Here is an 18,147-nt window from a genome sequence, read left to right as displayed (position 1 = left end):
CTATAGGGGGAAAGGGGAAAAAAAGAGGGAGAAGATGAAGAGAGTGGCAGAGACTGATGAGGTGGACTGAGGTGGAAAGGGGATACAAGAGGAGAAAGATCGGACAAAAGTAAAATTATCAGGTTGAAAAATGAGAGACACAATGGAGACTGTAATGGGGGTGTAACAGCTCCGCCTGGCGGTTTAGTCGCACGTAATGATGGCTGCGGCGCCCAAGAAGGAAAGGATAGGATCTAGACCCTCAGGGACGGTTCAGCCCAGTGGCTGGTGAGATTTGAGAAAGAGATATTCATACGAGTACGGAGTTGAGCGTGGGCGCGCCACTCAAGGGGGGGGGGGGGGGGGGGGGGGAAGCAGATGGCCCAGTTGAAACTAGATGATGATCGTGGACGATTTTTTCTCAATTGAATTGAATTGAATTGATTGAGTGCAATGAACAATCTTCATAGGGCCTGGAAGACAATTGACTGGCGATGGACTGCCTATCAGGGATGAACAAGCGATGAATTGATCTGCCTGGAAAAGCTCAGGGAAAGTGATTGGGTGGATTAGACGCCTGCGACGTCACTTGAGGCAGTAGCGTGGCCCCACTTGGTGACTGCCAAGAACGCCATGCGGGGCGCTTACCGGAGCCGATCCTCCGATCGTCTCTTGCATGACTGGATGCACTCAGGACTGACGAAGTACCGAGTATACTCAGTAGAAAATGCTCAGGAGTCGAAAGTTCTCGTCTCAGACCTCAGACAACAGAACAACCAAGGTGGTATACCATTGATGGCTCTGGTCTCAATGGACAAAGCAAACCAATGCCCACCAAGCCCACCAAGCCCACCAGACATGTTGTGCACCATCCTGTAATCTAAACGGAACCCGTGCGATACAACTAGTCGATTATCAGTTTAATTTTAGCTCTGCATCTCCCATCGCTGTTGGCATCGACTTCTTTTTCCGAATACAATAAAATGTGTCCTCACTTGAACAGTGCATACCATTCAACTCTAAATCTAACCCCACCACATACCGTGTCAACCACGTCGGCATTTTCGCCAAGCGGTTTGAGCTTCGCTTAGATTTGCAGATCTTGATATGCAGCCCATACTTGGGGGTTGATATGGAGTTGGTATGCGACCCTAATCACGGACAATAAACCCCCATTCTTACAAGCTGTAGAGGAACAAGCTTAATTGTGCAGTTTAAAGTGTAGTGTTGCGAGGGGCTAGACCAGAATTCGGTATTTGAACCAACCTTGGGCCGTTCACTTTAAAAATTCATCTGACAAAAACAAAAGGGCCCGAAGTTAAAAAAGGTTCAGCGTGGCGCAAGTTTTAGGTTAAGCAAGAGAATGTCGTCATTGGTTGAAACGGGGGCAAGGTTGCAGCCTAATCAAGTAATGAGGACCATTGCAGGGGTTGTCCTTCGGGTTAATTTCCTGTATCAACATTTCCCTGAAAATACTCATACATACACACTTTCCTCCCTCCCTTTTACCCTTAGCCCTTTTTCCATCATCGGGGGATATTGTTATTTTATTATTCTTTTTGGCCCATCAGGCACATTACCCTCACGCCTGATCTCTCGTGCAACTTGACATTCTTCTTTCATTCTTTACACCTATCTTTTTTCTTAGACCCCCCTCTCATATATATACATACAAGTCATACAAATTGAGACGGCAGTTCCCTCAAGTCGCAGCGCTGCGCCCCTCGCCTCCGACTTCCGCTCTTCCGCCCACCCCGGCATCATGCGGTTGATCGCTCATCTGCTCCCCCTTCTGCTGGCCGGCATCCTACCCTCCTATGCCAAAGATGAAGCCACAACAATCACTTCAGCAGGGGATGGGGCACTCGTCCTGACCGGATCGATCACCACCTCCATTAGCGAAGCGACCCTCCCGACAGGTGACTATCTCTCATACGCCTCGACGATCACGCTTTCCAACCACCACACGACCGGAACTAGCACCAAGGTTGGGGTCAGCACCATCACCGATGCTAGCTCCTCGGGCAATGCAACGGCCACGACGACAAGCTCGCGCTCGAGCACTAGCTCGAACTCTGTGACGCTGCTGATGGGTGGTGGCCACCATACCATGAATGGCACAGCCAATGCGACGACGACCTCCACCACCTCCGCAACATCGACCCCGGTCGTCAACACGCAGCCCTGCAATGGCTACTCCGACTTCTGCTCGCGCAAGTACTCCAACATTACCATGGTCGCCGCCCACAACAGCCCGTTTGTCAAATCGGGCAACGCTGCGGCCAACCAGGCCTATAAGGTGACGGATCAGCTGAATGATGGCATTCGCATGCGTAAGTCAATGAATGGGCCGGAGAACTGCGCAACATAGACTAATACGCGTTATCCTCCGCAAAAGTGCAATTCCAGACCCACTTGATCAACGGGACCTTGTATCTCTGTCACACGAGCTGCGAGATGCTCAACGTTGGCACGCTGGAGGACTACCTGACCACCGTGACCACCTGGATCAAGACGCACCCTTACGACGTGGTCACGATCCTGATCGGCAACTACGACTACGTGGATCCGGGAAATTTCACGGCCCCCGTCCAGAACTCGGGGCTGATGGACTATGTGTGGACGCCGCCGAAGATCCCCATGGCGTTGGACGACTGGCCGACGCTGTCGAACATGATTCTGTCCGGGAAGCGCGCGGTCGTCTTCATGGACTACCAGGCCAACCAGACCGCCTACCCGTGGCTCATGGACGAGTTCTCGCAGATGTGGGAGACCCCGTTCTCGCCGACCGACGCCGCATTCCCCTGCACGGAGCAGCGCCCGCCGGACCTGTCGGTCCAGGACGCCAAGAACCGGATGTATATGGCCAATCACAATCTGAACCTGGATGTGAGCATCGGCAGTATCAGTCTGCTGATCCCCAACACGGCCATGCTGAACCAGACCAATGCGGTGTCGGGCTACGCCAGTCTGGGCCTGATGGCCGAGAACTGCACCGGTGAGTCTTTCTTCTGCTTTGCCCAACGCAAAGCGTGTACTGATGTGTGCATGATACAGATACATGGGGCCGGCCGCCGAATTTCCTGCTGGTCGACTACTACAACTACGGCAACTTCAACGGGTCTGTGTTCGAGGTGGCTGCCGAGATGAACAACGTCACATACAGCGGCACATGCTGTGGGACGGCCTCCGCGGCCCCGATAGTGCTGCCGGGGCCCAACATGCTAGGTACGTCGTTCGTGGTGATGGGAGTGTCATTGGTTGGATGGATGTTTTAGCTTTTTGAGTATATACCTTATATAAGTTTGTTTATTCTGATGGATCACGAGACATGAGCGTTGTATGATGAATTGAAGAGATATATAGTGCTGCCAAATCAATAATCCTTGTGGACGATAGTTCAATCGTAAATGCGCCCGCAGATGCATACCAGTACCGGGGACTTACTTGAGTATGTATAGTCGTATAGTCAAAACGGAGTACTTCCTATTCTGCGATGATGGCGAATGATTGCAATTGGGATAAAGTGTCTACTCGAGGAAAGCGCTTCGCTGCCGCTTGGCATCGCGGTGCGTGGTCTATATTTGAAGTTAGTCAACGCTACCGGGTGGTGCCCAACGTACGAAGCTGTTCGTGTGGAATAGAGGTTACCGGGGATGGTTCGCTTCGTTTCCGGGGATAATTTGATACCCGGATTTTATGTATGTACAGTACGTATAGTTCTCTGGAGAAATTGAGTCAGTCCATCATGTGACCCAACTCCGTCTATGCGGAGAATGAGCAGAGGTAGTAGTCCCAACCTCCTGCAGTATGCCATGCCAAAATTCCCATCCGAGGTGTCTGTCGAGTCACGATGACCTGCCCATATCTTGACCCTCGAGGCGACCCAATCCCCCGAGAGCAGGTGCTTGGATGCGGAAGCTCGGCAGTCGTTCTGCGCCACGAAGGCGCTGCCGAGCCCAGAGGGCCTGTGGCTCGACTGGATCGTCGAGGGCTGCTGGGACGGGGCATTTCGCAGCGCGCACCGCCTCCGGCGATCGAGCGTGTACGCCGGCTCCCTTCCTTCTTGCGTGAGTCCTAGGTATCAAGGAGTATGCGAGAGATCGGCCCATCACGACGAGGTACACAGCCAGCCCGGGATAGTCGTTACGGTTACGGCAGGGAGATCAAAACACCATCCCCAAACGGGACTAGCACGCACCTGACCCGCGCACCTCCCCTCTCTCTCTCTCTCTCATCTCCCCGCCTTAACAATAAATCAAGCCTCATCGATCATCAGCCATCCAGAACCTGTTAAATCAACTCCGCCCTCCACCCTCACATCAATTGACCCCAACCAACCACCAGGGCCTCTCACCACTCCTCGCCTCCTCCCCATTAATCTTATTTCCCTTTCTCCCCACCAGCGAATCAAAATGGTCGACATCCTCCCCCTAAGCAGCTACCCCTCGTACATCGACCTCCTCCCCTCCATCCAGACCTGCAACATCACCAACCTGCCCGAGAACTACTTCCTGAAGTACTACCTGTACCACGCGCTGACCTGGCCGCAACTGTCCTTCGTGGCGGTCGTGCGGCCCAAGGACGGCTACAGCAAGCACCATGGCGGCCGCGACAGCTACCCCAAGGTCGTCGGCTACGTGCTGGCCAAGATGGAGGAGGAGCCCACAGACGGGGTCGCGCACGGCCACATCACCTCGCTGAGCGTGATGCGCACGCACCGCCGGCTGGGCATCGCCGAGCGGTTGATGCGGATGAGTCGTATGTTTTTCTACCAATTTCCTGGGGGGGTTGCGTTGCAGTGTGGAAGAAAGGAAGTGGGGTGGGTGGATAGTGGCTAATGCTGACGGGAAATCTGATGCGGGCAGAACGAGCAATGGCCGAGTCCCACCGCGCGCAATACGTCTCGCTGCACGTGCGCGTCTCCAACACCGCCGCCCTCCGCCTCTACCGCGACACCCTGGGATTCCAGGTCGAGTCCGTCGAGAGCAAGTACTACGCCGACGGCGAGGACGCCTACGCCATGCGCATGGATCTGTCGGATATGTGGGTCGACTGGGCCAAGATCGAGCGCGAGGACCGCGAGCGCGCCGCCCAGGAGGACGGGAAGGACGGCGATGAGGGCGAGCCCGTCGGCGAGCTGGGCAAGGCCGCCGACGACAAGAAGGAGCAGGAGAAGATGGTGCGCGTCAAGGTCGGCCGCGGCTTGGGCGTCGGCGATCTGGTCGAGAAGAATGAGGCGGCGCAGCCGGGTAACTAGAGCCTTTTTTTCTTGGACATTCACAAGAAAACAGAAAAATCAAAAAAGTTTAGACTAGAACAAAAAAAAGTGGTTGGAAGGTTGGAAGGTGGTTTACTCCAATACGGTTACGGCTAAAATGCTTGTATGTACATCACAACTCCACATAAGAATGCCTCCGACTTGCAACCCATACACATATAGACAGACAGACAGACAGACAGACCGACGACACCTTGCTATGCATATCCCATCCCGCTTGCTAATTCGACACGACGCTAACCTAATTAAGTTATGCTGGCCCTCGTTTTATGCTAACCTTATTTGCGTCTCGACGGGCCTCGTTGCCCATCATCTGCATTCTTTTCATCGGCTGACTTCTCAGTCCCTTCAGCCGACGAAGTAGGCTTCTTGTTACTGCTCTCGGACTTCTCTGTGGGTATCACCTTGTCTTCTTGTTTCTCTGCATCGCGCGATGACTCCGTACTCGGTGCACGAACCGAGCTGATCTCACAGGCCTCCGTCTCGGCCGCAGACCGTACCGGAGACGAAAGTGATGCAGACGATCGGACCGTCGACGGAGCCTCGACGCTATTCTCCAACTTGAGAGTCTGAAGGCGCTGCTCCAACGCCGCATCCGAAGCAGGTTCGGACGTCTGTCGCGCTCGTTGCTCCTGGCGGCGACGGTTGCGCTTCAGCCGTCGTTGCTCCCGCTGTTCCTCACGGGCCCGCCGTACGACATCCCGGAAGGCCTTGCGCGTCGCCCGCGTTTCCTCCTTCACGGCGCGCTTCTCGGCCTGTTTCCGCTGCTGCTGTTGTGGCGATTCCCATCGGCCCCAACCGTGGCGCCACTGGCTTCGGCCCGAAACGCGGTTCTGCCGTCGTGATTCTTGCAGAAGATCCAGTTGCCGGCGGAGGCCCACGGCTTGCTCGTACAGAGCTCGGTCATGGTAGTCATCCAGCGACAACAGCTGTGCGCGGACGGTAGCTAGATCGGACGCGCTGAGCTCGGATGTGGTTGAAAAGGTATCGATCGATGAAAAAGATGTGTCCGAAGCTTCTGAGCTCACGGATGCCCGCCGCGTGCGTTCCGATGGTGTTGAGACCGGCTGTTGATTTGTGATGATGCCTGTTGTCGTCTCTGTCGAAGCAGCGGTGGGTTGGGTATACGGTACGTTGTAGTATCCGATCTTCGGGGGCTCGCTCGCACCCCACTCGTTCTGCGGGCGACTGGAGAACCCGGTGAAAGCGTCGCCCATTTTCCGTCCCGAGAGGCCAGCTTGCTCCTCTAACCAGCGGCTATGAGCAAGGGCCTGTTCTTCGACCTGTCGACCGTAGTGTTGGGCTTGTGCGCTGATGTGATCACCATATTGTGCGGCTTGTTCGGTAATGCGTTCACCGTATCTCTGGGCTTGGGAAGCCAGTGATGCTATCCACCCTAGGGGCCCACCTTTGGATTGGCCCTGAATTTGACCAGGATAACCATATGGGGGTGCATTCCAACCCCACGTATTTGGTGGTGGATACTGTCCCGGTGGAGGCGGAGGCGGAGCGGCGTAAGGATACACAGGAGGTTGGACGGGAGGGACACCGGGAGGGTTATAGAAAGCAGGAGGACCATATGGGGCGGCATAGGGTCCAGGAACTGGAGGAGGCGGGTAGGGCGGGAAACCATAGGGCCCGGGACTAGGTGTAGCATTTGGTGGAGCGGCGGCAACCTGGCCTGGGGTCGTTGGTGGCGCATTCGGTTCCTGCTGACGAATTCGACCGGCATTCGAGGCAGCCTGTCCGGTGCGGCTTGTTGCAGCGGGATAACATTTTGGGCATAGGGACGATCGGGGCGTCCGTTGAGGATCCATCACGTAATTATACATCACACGGGCCGACCGCGGTTCGAAGAAGTATTGATTCCATTCCATAATCACCGCGGAGATGCGCCGCTTGCGATCCGCATCGCTCTCCTGAGGTCGATCCTTGCGATCGCGCTGGATCTCGGCTCTGAGTTGACGGGGTAGTTCGGAAGACGACGACGCAAGTCCTAGATGTGGGGGGAAAAGACACCGTAGAAACATGTCCCAGTCCTGCTGGGTGATGTCCTCCGTCCGCGTATTCCAGCACCGCGGGCGACGGGGAAAGTCTTTAGACTGACTCCGTGGATAGATAGTGACGCAATGTTCTGCGATCGGTCGCTCGGGGTTCTGCGCTGGAGCGGCTCTCTCGGCGAAATAAGCCGCTGCTGAGGTAAAATGGGCGGGCAGCGAAGCGGAGGCCGCTGTACTCTCACTTCCTGCAAGACTCGTCGCAGGACTGGCGGGTGGTTCATACGACGCTGCATCACCGCCCCGCAGGCGGAGCAAGGTCCGATTAACTTCTGCAGATGCAGCGGCGTTTCTATTGCTGGCTTGGGCGATCATTGGATCGACCGCGGAGTATGGCGGCGGAGGAGGAACCTCCTCCGAATCCATGGCGAAGGCGTAGAGCGATTTAAATTGCAGAAGACAGAGCGGGGAGCGGCTATCAAAAGTGGTAGATCAACCTTCAGGACCATCAATCGTCATCCATTGCGCTCAAGACGACATAGAATACCCACCGGCCCAAACGGACGCAGGGACAAGGGGGGGAGGCGCTGGAAGGCAGCAAGATTGTTTAACTAGTACATCATCGGCGAACGCCGTCAGTTATGGTTCGAGTTACAGACAGGCTCTGGGGAAGATCAAGACAAGTGGTAGGGAACTCACATGTAAAATTTAAAGCCTAACTAAAGACGCGCCTGAGGGTATATGAAGGAAGGTTAATAATACTAGATGACGAGGATCCTGGGAGGGAGGGGGAGGAAGTTCGGAGGGGAGCGAGGGAGGAAGAGGAGGCTGAGTGGGAAGTGGGAATCGTCGGGCGACGGGCGGAGGATCGGCGATTGCACTGAGAAAGTGCCAAATCACGGGGCGGTTTTAGTTTCCCCGCTGACTGACTTCCGCCCTATCGAGTCGATCACTATAGCTGTTTCATGTTGAGTATAGTTCAAGATTACTATGTCTTATACCTGTTTGTATAGTACAGCACAGAAGTATCTGTAGTAAATGTCATCACTGATATATCTAGTCCTATGTTCAAATCTGTTGTTGCAACCAGACAGCCACATATTTACTCCGTCCTGCTCCCAACGCCATGCCTATATGCAATAGCAAAAGAATTCCTGGAATATTTCAATCCCATGCATCCCCCCATCCGTCATCCTCATCCTCATCTTTGGGTTTGGTATCAATCTTCTTGGCGGGTGCAGCCGTCCTCGATTGAACCACGCTGCCACGACTCGATGTACGCGACACAGTCGCAGAGCTAGATTTGTTCAAGCCCTTAGGCAGCGGCTTCTTGACCTTCGACTGTGCCGCAAGCCAGCCTGCAAAGTCCGGCTCCCCGCCATCATCGTATGGCACTGCGGCTGCCTTGGGCGCCGGGGCCGGTACGGAAGGGCTGCTAATCGTGGCTGCCTCGAATGGATCCTCTTCTTTAAGCGCACTCCCCGCATCCTCATCGTCTATTGCACCCCAAGCGTCGTACACATCCTCAGGTTCTTCCTCCTTGGCCACCATTGGCGGCTGCTCAGACACAGATCGGTTCAGGGAATGACCCGCGGGGCGCGCTGTATCCTTGGGGACAAGTGGCGATGACCGAGTTGAACGAGGCACTGACGCAGAGCGCACAGGCTCTGGCTCGGCAGGCTTGACAGTATTTGCGGTGGGCTCAATTTCGCCATTGGCCGCCGTAAGCTTATTTGTGAAGGACGAAATCGCCCATCCCGCCCATGATTTGTCGTTGCTTGTTCCAATGCGAGCGGCGTCTTTGGCGGGTTCGGGACTGCTTGTGGATGGAAGCACCGTATCGGCCATGGTGCTGCTAAACTTTCGGATGCGCTGAAGGTAAAGGTCCAGAGTCTTATTTGCCTGGTCTCGCACCATCCTAATGTTACTGCATTAGCCCCAGCCCTACGTATGTTTTAAATGAGAATAGCGCATACTTCTCTTTATCCAGTAAAGAAGGGCAAATGGCGGGCAGCACTTTGCCCGCACAGTCCTCTTCCGAAAAGAATTCCATCGTTGCGCCTAACGCGAGTAAGCCAGCACTGCGAGCGTGCACAAACGGGTCTCGAAGGGATCTTGAGAACGCTGCGATGAGAACTTTGGACCGCGACTGCCCACTGTCAGCAAAGGAAGTCAGTATAGCTCTAGATTACACTTACACCCTGTCCGAGATTCTTTGCTATTTTGCCCAAGCAGATAGTTGTATTGGTACGAATTCCAGGTTGTTCATCGTTCGCAGTCCGCGCCAAATATTTCAACAGATCACCATTAATAGTGCGGTCGTTGAGCTTGTTGATAATTGGCAAGACTGCCTTGACTGTCTGCTCGCGGACCACGGGCGCCGCATCCGTGAAGCCGGAGGTCTAGTATGGTCGTGTTAGCAGGGATCAACAAGCAAAGCGGCGATTGACCTACAATCTGAGGAAATATTTTATCATTGACAACCTTCTGGGGTAGGTTATCAATCATCATCGGCAGATGGTCCAGCAGACAGACCCGCAGAGCCCGATCAGGGTTGCCAAACAGTCGGACAATCACTGGGGTAAGCTTCGCGTTGAACTCCTCCGATGACAGCTTAGAACCGATCTTTAGAACAGCACTGAGCACTTTCGGGCCGCCTCCGCCAAACTCGACAGACTTCAGAAGTTCTGGAAGCACCTTCATCTTGAAGAATTCCTCAGGGAAGTCCTCCGACAAGGAATCGAGCTCGCTATATCAGTTAGCATTACTTGAAAGTCTTGAAGATTAAGAGCAAGAACATACTTTACGAATTCTTCCCGTTCAACATCGTTTTTCAGGCCCAGACTTTCTATATCGTCGCATAGGCGAATAAGCGGTGTCTGGAAAAACCCGCCACTCTTCTTGCCCTGCTCGACGAAGTGAGCGGGACTCAGCCGCAGCTTAGGGTTGGCTGTGCATAGGCGTTTATAACTCTGGTGCATACTAGGTGGTATGTTGGTCGTCTTGCCCACCTGGTCAACACCTGTGAAGCTGCCATTGAAGACTTCATAAATCAGGATTCCCAATCCAAATGAGTCAATAGCTGTGAGCGGGTTCCGCTTGATGATATCCCAACCTCCCTTGACAACTTCCGGAGGTGTGTATCGAGCCGCGTCGGGTAGAAGACTGGCATATGTCTGATCAAGAGGTCAGCACTCCCCAACCTCCAGCACTTTAGCAGAGGGTCTCACATATATAACGGCGTCCTCTTCATTCATTGAACTTAGAATGTCAAACCCTCCCAGCTTCCACTCACCACTTTCACCTGTGAACACCGACGAGGCTCTGACGGCACCGTGGACGGACGATGCATCGGCGTTTATGAACTTAAGAGTGGACTAAGACCAGTATTAATCAATGTGGCAGTCACCACCTCTGTTCAGGACAGCAAGCACATACTGCGACAGCATACAGACCCCATTTGGCCGTCTCCACGCTCAGGCTTCTCCGTTTCACGTGCCAGGACAGAGGTACAACACGCTCGGTAACGATGTATAGATTGGCATCCGTCTGCAAGTTATTAGAGTCGTTGCCCTCAGCAGGAAGTGCCGGGTGCAAAGCTGCGCGTTACCTCAATCGTGTCCAGAACCTTGATCACGCCGGGATGTCTTAATGTTCGAGACTTTCGCACTGCATTTTTGGCAAGCGGTAACCGAGCCTTGTTTGCGGCGATATCGAAAGTAAACACACTACAAGGGGACCCGTCGTCCTATTTGTGGCAGCACATTTCACATTAGCTCTCATTGTCAATGCGACCCCACGACAAAGTACATAGAGCTTCCTACCCGTTTCGTAGCATTATGAAGAGCCCAAATAGAGTCAGCAATATCAACTCTGTCTCCGAAGGAATATGGAAAAGAGCTGCCTTTGGCGATGGCAGATGCGACAGCGGATTTGAGGAAATCCATCGTCGCAAGTGGGGATTGGGTGATAGGGAGTAGGCCGCTAGCTGGTCTCAAGCAGCTCCGGTCGCAACCGTCGTTCGAATATCGGGTAGAATGTAGGAAGAGTGTAGCAGACAACAAGCGCAGTCTAGAATATGATCCAACGGCAGGAAAGGGTTGCAGCCCCCAAATTGACAATTGGGGGGGGGGTGGTTATAGGCGGAGTAGGAGAGGGGGAGATGACAATCAATAATAATACATAAGATGATCCGCGGGACTCGGCCAAGATGAAGGCGGAACAAGACACTGGCCACACTGAGTGAGAGTGAGTGGGCTCCAGCTCCAGCTTAAACTGCCCCGCCCCGAATCAGGCTTAGCGCCCGGAAACCCAGTGCCTGAATTCTTTCTTCCGCCCGCCTCAGCTCAAGCTTCGTCATTCCATCTTCATCTTCCTTCATCCCATCGCGTCTAATATCCTCCTTTGTTTACAGTTTCAAGTGACTGGACTCAACCTTTTTATGATGCTGATAATGAACAGTGTCTTCCCACATTATGCTTATCTCTCATGCCTACTGGTATAGTATTTTTCGGTTCTCACCTCGTCCCACCTTCAACCTTCTGAATCACTCTACCATGTCTATTTACCATCTGCATTCTGATATCCTCGATATCCTACCAAGAGGAGACTTACGCCAGACGCCCTCTCCCTCCCCTTCCCCCCTCCTCCTCCCTATTTCCCCGCCACGATCTTCATAGTCTCCAATGATGCGAACCTGGTAAAAGGTCAGACCGTGCCGTCCGCCTCGAACAACCACCCATTCTACCACTCCAAACCACCACCGCGCCCTCCTTGACTACCCACCTCGACCTCATCCATCCATCCCCTCAGCTTCCCACCACCAAATCCACAAGAGACCTACGAATCCCACCCACCCAAAACCTCCCCACAGCCTCCTACCCACTCACCCCACGACATCACCCTCTTCACTCCTCATTTCCCAACCCCTCCCCCCATGCCCTCCATAACCCCATCTCCTCCCCCTCTCCCCCTCCACCTTACCCTTCACAACATAAAAAAAAAAGCAGACCCATGTCCACCACCTCGAAACCAAGGGCTTTGTCAAACCCCATACAAAACCTTCTAGTCAAAGGACATGTGTATAGCATATGCGCCGCAATTTGGGGTTTCTGGTTCCGCTTCACTTTTCCATGAGGAACTTTTTCTTAGAAACTATAAGGCTGCGGCGGACATTTTTCCTCGTCTCTTTTCTATAGCCCCCCCCTTCCCCTGTTAATCCCTTTTATCTTGTCTAAACTCATGAACGATTGGGGACGTGAGTTCTGACGGCGATACCGGGGGAGGAATTTGGGAGAGGGGGTTATGGAAGGGCGAGGTTTGTGGGATTTGATGGTAACTGCTGTGGATGTGACTGGGCGCGGTGTGAGAGGAAGAGTGTGGGGGTATCATGGGGGCATGGGGTGGAATGGGGGAGTTGGGGATACTTCTACTCTATACTGTATGGTATATGGTATGTGGTATATGGGGAAGGAGGTTGGGGAGGGGATTGAGGTGTTGTTGAAGGGTAGCTGTGGGTTCTCATGAGGCTTGGTATATGTGGTTTGCTGTGGAATCGAGGCCCTCTGGGGACTAGGTGGTGTGTGAGGTGCGTTGGGATGAATGGGGGGTCATGGATCATGGGAGGAAAGGGTGGAAGTACTGCGGTGGTGGTGGTAGTTATGGTGTTGGTCGGTTGAGGTGGATTGAATGACGACCAAATTTATAAACTGAAAAGACCTGAGGAGATTGCACATTCCCCCCTACTATTGTCATTGTTCTGTGGTGTGTCACTTTCCGAGGCGCAACACGCTCAACTTCATGACATAGAGTTAGCTAATCAGATTGAAGGTTCCATTGTTTTTGAAGTTACTAGCAAATCACCCCTCAGATTTCTCCCTCTCGTCCTTCTCATCCATATCTTCCATGCATACCCCTTCCCCGTCATAACCTCAGCCCCCTTCCATCATGCTCGTGCAGAACTACATCGGCATTTCTCAATAGCTTCCACTGATACATCATCCTTCATGCCCCCACATTCTTCCACATGCACTTGTCCAATCTTTCATCCTTCACGCGAAAAAAAAGGTAACTGAAGCCTAAGAAGCAAACAAAAATGAGAAAACGAATAGACCCCCAGAACACCGTTGCCATAAAGCAATGACTTGAACAGTTCCTCATAAATGGCATGGTCGGATCCAAGATCACTTCCAACAACCTTCGTAAAGGTCCGTGTAGGAAGGTCACGGTCTGCGTCACGCTCATGGCTCTCCCCACACCAACCCGAGAGAACCGTGATCGTTCACCCTGTAGCTGATTCTCTGGCAAATCTCTCGGAACTCAAGCCTGGCGCGGCCGAGGGACTCAATATAAGACTGACGAGTCGTCTACTGCAGTTAGTCTAGGCCGCACACGGAGATCCAGATCCAAAGACGAACGCACCAAAATGTAATGGCAATCCGCTCGCCTGAAACTATATGCGTCTTCAATATGCGAAGAGCTAGGCGCGAAGGTAACATGGTACTGATAGATTTGAGAAACACTGAGGTGTGGGGTCGGCACGGAAGTGGAGTCGCCAACGGTGAGTTGATCTTGTTCACGGCTAAGTGGAGTCGAGTAATGCCCATCGAGGGTCAACACAGCCCTCCGGATAGGTTGTCAAGCCTGCGATTTAGGGTCTTGCAAAATCAAGAAGAGATTCATTTCACTTCGTCTGCAGCTTCCTGGGGTTGGGCACCAGACGTGGCAGCCTGTGGAGGCTGAGCAGGCACCTGAGGTGGACCTTGAGGCATCTGATTATAGCCGGTACTGGGGTTTCGGTGTTGGTGAGGGGGGTAATGATGCACTTGGTGAGGACTAGACTGGAAATGGGTTTGCTGCTGCTGGGGATAATTTCCTCGAACCGGGGGCACTGCCAGCCGAATGTTAGCATGCCTGTGACTGGAAGAGCGCGCGTGGGCGATTACATACTGTGCCCTGGCTGCTGGGAAGGGTGCACCGGTTGTCCATGCTGTCCGGGAGACATAAACATGACAGGCTGTGGGGGCTGGCCCTGCTGAGAATTCTGGTGCATCATCATTGGGGCACCGCGGCTAGGGCTAGGATAACCACTATGGGGCTGGGGAGGCGGTGCATGTTGAGGATAAGCATGGCCAGGGTTGGGCGAATACATCTGCATCTGAGGCGTGTAGGGAGCCACACCTTGAGGAACGCCCATGTAAGGCCCACTAGACGGTTGCTGAACCATCATGGGTGCACCCATGCCAGATTGTGGGTTCACGAACTGAGGAGTGCCAGGATAATGTCTCATATGAGCGGGTTGCGGGCCGCCCTGGTTGACGTAGAACTGTGGCATAGGCTGTCCGAACGCTAATTGAGCATGGGGTGCCATAGGAGAAGGATAACCATGCTGGAGACGGGGAGAAGGGAACATTTGAGACGTTGAAGCTGACATCTGCATACGATGGGGATCATCGAAATGGGGTGGACCCGAACCATGATGCTGCTGAGGATGCAGATGAGGGCCGTGAGGAGGGCCAGTGGTGGAGGGCATACCCTGGGAGGACTGCGGATACTGGAAGGGCATCTGTGGTTGATGCGGAATCGACGAATTTGATGCAGAACGGTTCTGGGGCGAGATAGCCGGCACAGAGGCGGGGGGCTTGAACATCTGTAGATATGTCTTCTCTTCGTTGCCGGCAGGCACATCCCAGGTGGGCAGTGTTTTATAGGCAGGGGGTATGCCACCATTGAACGTGTAGTCTTTGTCACTTTTCCCTGTGCTTTCCTTCTTCATGCGCTTGATAGGATTGAACCGCTCATTAAGGGAGGGTCGCTCTGAGATTGGGCGTGGCTTCTTTGCACCGAAGAAAGCGGACGGGCTAGTGGCCCGCGAGACAGAGCGTCCACGAGCAAATGGAGATGAGATGGTTGAGGTGCCGGGCGTGAACGTGTTCGCTGCAGGGTTCGGCTTGAACTCCATAGCTCTCACATTGAATTTGGTTGAAACCGCTGAAGTCGGGGTCTGCGCCTTGGTCGGGCTGGTGACGGTAGGGTGATCGCCGGCAGGGCCGCTTGGCGGGCTGCGAACCTCGTTGATGGGCAACGGTGCAGGAATCGCTCCCGTTGTAGCTCCCTTCCTCTGCTGCAAGTTATCAGCTAGACGGTGGCCAAGCATTCCTGTGGCTTGACGGCCCGCGTGCATGTTCTGCTGGGGAAGTCGCCCAGCGGGGGCACCATTGGGGCCGGTTGGTGGGAACATTTGGCGACCGCGGGAGATATTGGAACGGTCGGTCTGGGCTGGAGGGGGAGCGGCAGTAGCCGCAGGAGCGCGGGTCACTGGCTTCGTTTCTGTGGATTCTGGGGAGGCTTTTGCTGCTGTTTTCTCCTCGGCATGTTGCTGGGCTCGCTGAATGATCTCTTCCTGCTTGTGGGGGTCCTTGGCAAGGATCGGCACTAGGTCTTTGGGCACAGGGGTAGCTAGTTTGAAGTTTTTAGAGAACTTCATCAATTCGTTGAGTTTGATGGTGCGGTCGTATGAGGCCTGATTACGGCGACGTTCCTGCATCTTCGCTTTTTCATTATCGGCGAATCGACGGAAAGAGTCCAACACCTCAACCTCAACATTGGCAGTAGCATTACTGGCAGCGGGCACGGCAGGGCCCGGTTGAGGTTTGGATACTGCAGGTTTCTTTTCCGCCTCAACAACGGGAGCGGGCGCTGGAGCGACCCTGGATGGCGTCGACTGGGCCTGGGCCGGAGCAGTCTCCTTTGGCGTATGAGTGCCAGCATCCTTCGGGACGCTGGGGGTCGACCGGGCAGGGGCTGCAGATGCGGAGAGAGCAGCGGATTGAGCGGCATTCTGCCTCCTGGCAGGTGGGGTGTACTTGTTTGGCTGTCCAGAGATGAGAGGTGGGAAATCCTTCTCATCACGGCGGACACCACTGTATTTCTCTTCTTCATCACCGTCATCCACAGACGCCAAACCTCGCTCTTCACGGACATGGACATTGTCCGTGTTTGTGCCTTCAATCTCGCGGGCAATCCGAGCAGCCTCTGCTTCCTTCAGCTTATAAGCAGGATCCGAGCGATCAATCCTGGTTGTGTAGATGTTCTCGTCGTAGCTACTAGTAGCGCCGAAAAGTCTTGCGTTCGCTTCGAACTGATCCCATCCGGACGAGGCATTTGCGCCGTCCAGGGACAAATCCACATCTGTGTCCGCTGCTGGCTCCCAGCGCTTCAACGTGCGCTCACGGATTGCGAGGTTGCCGGAGATGTCAGTATCGGTCTTAAAGCCTACGGAGGCACCTGAAAGGTTGTCAGTTAATGAAGACGACGCGGGGGCTAGAAACGTACCGTTCGGGGCCTTGGCAAGAACATCAGTGGTGGAAACATCGGACACTGCTATGTCGACTACATCTTTGACATCAAAGGACATGCTGTGATCCGGTGCAGAACCCATGAATGGGCTAGAAGCCTCACTCACTCCATTCGCTCTGTGCTGTTCCTGCTTATTAGGTCGTTGAACCATCTTCAGAAGAAACGAGGATTCGTTGGGCTCTAGAGACGCAGACGAGAAGATTCCGGTGTATTTCTCTCCAGTTTTAGTTGTAACAGTCGCAGTTAGCCCCTAATAATTGTTAGCTTCTGAGCTGTAATTTCAACGATCATCATGGCGGGATGGAGCTTACAATGAAGCTGGTGAGCAAGAACACAAGGCGATCATGTGCATGGTTATCAGGCGTGTTAGACTCTTTGGACGGTGTTCTAGATGAAGCAGGCTGCTTTTGGGGCATGTTGCCGTTCTGTTGTGCATATGAAGATCGCTGCGTGATTGGGTTTCCTTGTGACCAGGCCTTCTGGGAGTTACTGCGTCTAAGAGGAGAATTGTTAGTTAGTATTGGTCTAGACCTATGCCATGAAGAATAGTAGAGTTCCAGCGCAATAATCGACAATAGCGCGAGAAGATATGACCCTTGAACATCCAGGGAAAGGATGACGTAGAAAGACACAGGCGGGACAAGGCAACATCAATTGAGACAAGTTTCCATGGAATCACGCTCTCTAAGAGGAACCATGAAGTCAAGAAGGAAATAGGAGAAGACCAGAGAGCACAAGACCATGGACTTTCGAAGAGCAGCGGTGAATAGGGTGCAATGAGGTGACTCGGTCGGAAGAAAGGGTCGCAAGCAACAGGTAGCAATGAGCTGGACAACAAAACATACCTCTGCCCACCATCGAGCGGACTACTAGATTGACGCCGGTTTCCATCAGACGCCTTGTTACTGGCGCTGGATCTCAGTGTAGGGCGAGCGCTGGGATTCTGCGCATTGACGGCATTGCCGGATGCATTATTTGCGGCCGGCACGGAGTTGACAGTTGAAGCCATCTGGCTGGATCGCCAAGTGACGATAGAGCTCTACGTCGGCGCACGACGTAAAGTCGCAAACTGGAGGGACGGGAAGGCACGAAGCCAGGGTAACACACCGCCTGCGCGAACAGTGCCAGACGGACGGCGATAGAGGCTGGAGTGGGAGGAGGAAGCAGAAGATAGAGGAGCGCGGGGGTGGAAAGAAGAGGACGTAAAGCAGACCAGGCGAGCCAGCGACAAGTCACGGGACCTCCAATTGGATTTCCACCGACAGTTGAAGAGAGGGGTGGAATTGAAATGGAGAAAGAATAGAGAAACTAGGGTGGAGCAATAAGGCGAAGGAAGAACAGACGTTCAGAGGAGGACAAGAGAAGGGGGAAAGAAAATAATAGACAACGTCTTCGATCAAGACAGACGTCGTCAGGAGAGATTGTCAACCGGAGGAGGATTGATAGTAGGAGGGAAGGAAGGAGAGATCAATAATATTTTGGGGAGGGAGGCGGGCGCGGGAGGGTGTGGAGGGGAGGAGAGAAGCCAGAAGA

The 18,147-nt window shown here is 53.8% G+C and overlaps 6 protein-coding genes across 6 annotated transcripts; 3 read left to right on the top strand and 3 right to left on the bottom strand.

Annotated features, from left to right (window-relative positions):
- Window positions 1-1,505: 1,505 nt before the first annotated feature.
- BO82DRAFT_432105 (PI-PLC domain-containing protein) lies at window positions 1,506-4,060 on the top strand (the record flags this gene model as incomplete). The annotated part of the gene is made up of 4 exons (XM_025640761.1): window positions 1,506-2,312; window positions 2,378-2,977; window positions 3,037-3,207; window positions 3,909-4,060. Exons 1-4 carry the CDS (start codon window positions 1,742-1,744, stop codon window positions 4,058-4,060), a joined length of 1,494 nt encoding a protein of 497 aa, XP_025492195.1. The 5' UTR covers window positions 1,506-1,741.
- Window positions 4,061-4,248: 188 nt separating this feature from the next.
- Window positions 4,249-5,405, top strand: BO82DRAFT_309693 (peptide alpha-N-acetyltransferase complex A subunit ARD1). The gene is made up of 2 exons (XM_025632360.1): window positions 4,249-4,740; window positions 4,848-5,405. Exons 1-2 carry the CDS (start codon window positions 4,395-4,397, stop codon window positions 5,237-5,239), a joined length of 738 nt encoding a protein of 245 aa, XP_025492194.1. The 5' UTR covers window positions 4,249-4,394; the 3' UTR covers window positions 5,240-5,405.
- BO82DRAFT_383313 (uncharacterized protein) lies at window positions 5,316-8,072 on the bottom strand. Its single transcript, XM_025638003.1, has 2 exons — window positions 7,957-8,072; window positions 5,316-7,868 (listed from the first exon to the last, which is right to left on the bottom strand). The coding sequence occupies exon 2, from the start codon at window positions 7,681-7,683 to the stop codon at window positions 5,539-5,541; it is 2,145 nt and encodes a 714-aa protein (XP_025492193.1). The 5' UTR covers window positions 7,684-7,868; window positions 7,957-8,072; the 3' UTR covers window positions 5,316-5,538.
- Window positions 8,073-8,297: 225 nt separating this feature from the next.
- On the bottom strand, window positions 8,298-11,426 carry BO82DRAFT_334933 (COPI-interacting protein CEX1). The gene is made up of 9 exons (XM_025633282.1): window positions 11,082-11,426; window positions 10,868-11,005; window positions 10,696-10,806; window positions 10,488-10,634; window positions 10,060-10,433; window positions 9,712-10,006; window positions 9,456-9,659; window positions 9,234-9,406; window positions 8,298-9,175 (listed from the first exon to the last, which is right to left on the bottom strand). The coding sequence occupies exons 1-9, from the start codon at window positions 11,202-11,204 to the stop codon at window positions 8,422-8,424; spliced, it is 2,319 nt and encodes a 772-aa protein (XP_025492192.1). The 5' UTR covers window positions 11,205-11,426; the 3' UTR covers window positions 8,298-8,421.
- Window positions 11,427-11,643: 217 nt separating this feature from the next.
- Window positions 11,644-12,539, top strand: BO82DRAFT_71882 (uncharacterized protein). Its single transcript, XM_025641490.1, has 2 exons — window positions 11,644-11,755; window positions 11,964-12,539. Exons 1-2 carry the CDS (start codon window positions 11,733-11,735, stop codon window positions 12,391-12,393), a joined length of 453 nt encoding a protein of 150 aa, XP_025492191.1. The 5' UTR covers window positions 11,644-11,732; the 3' UTR covers window positions 12,394-12,539.
- Window positions 12,540-13,717: 1,178 nt separating this feature from the next.
- On the bottom strand, window positions 13,718-17,824 carry BO82DRAFT_71861 (putative PAB1 binding protein (Pbp1)). The gene is made up of 5 exons (XM_025641489.1): window positions 17,460-17,824; window positions 16,926-17,109; window positions 16,591-16,864; window positions 14,206-16,542; window positions 13,718-14,146 (listed from the first exon to the last, which is right to left on the bottom strand). Exons 1-5 carry the CDS (start codon window positions 17,621-17,623, stop codon window positions 13,935-13,937), a joined length of 3,171 nt encoding a protein of 1,056 aa, XP_025492190.1. The 5' UTR covers window positions 17,624-17,824; the 3' UTR covers window positions 13,718-13,934.
- Window positions 17,825-18,147: the final 323 nt, after the last annotated feature.

Source organism: Aspergillus uvarum (assembly GCF_003184745.1).
Source record: "Aspergillus uvarum CBS 121591 unplaced genomic scaffold BO82scaffold_25, whole genome shotgun sequence".
NCBI lineage: Eukaryota > Fungi > Ascomycota > Eurotiomycetes > Eurotiales > Aspergillaceae > Aspergillus > Aspergillus uvarum.
Note: the sequence above shows the minus strand (reverse complement) of the source record. Positions and strands in the feature narration are given on the sequence as shown.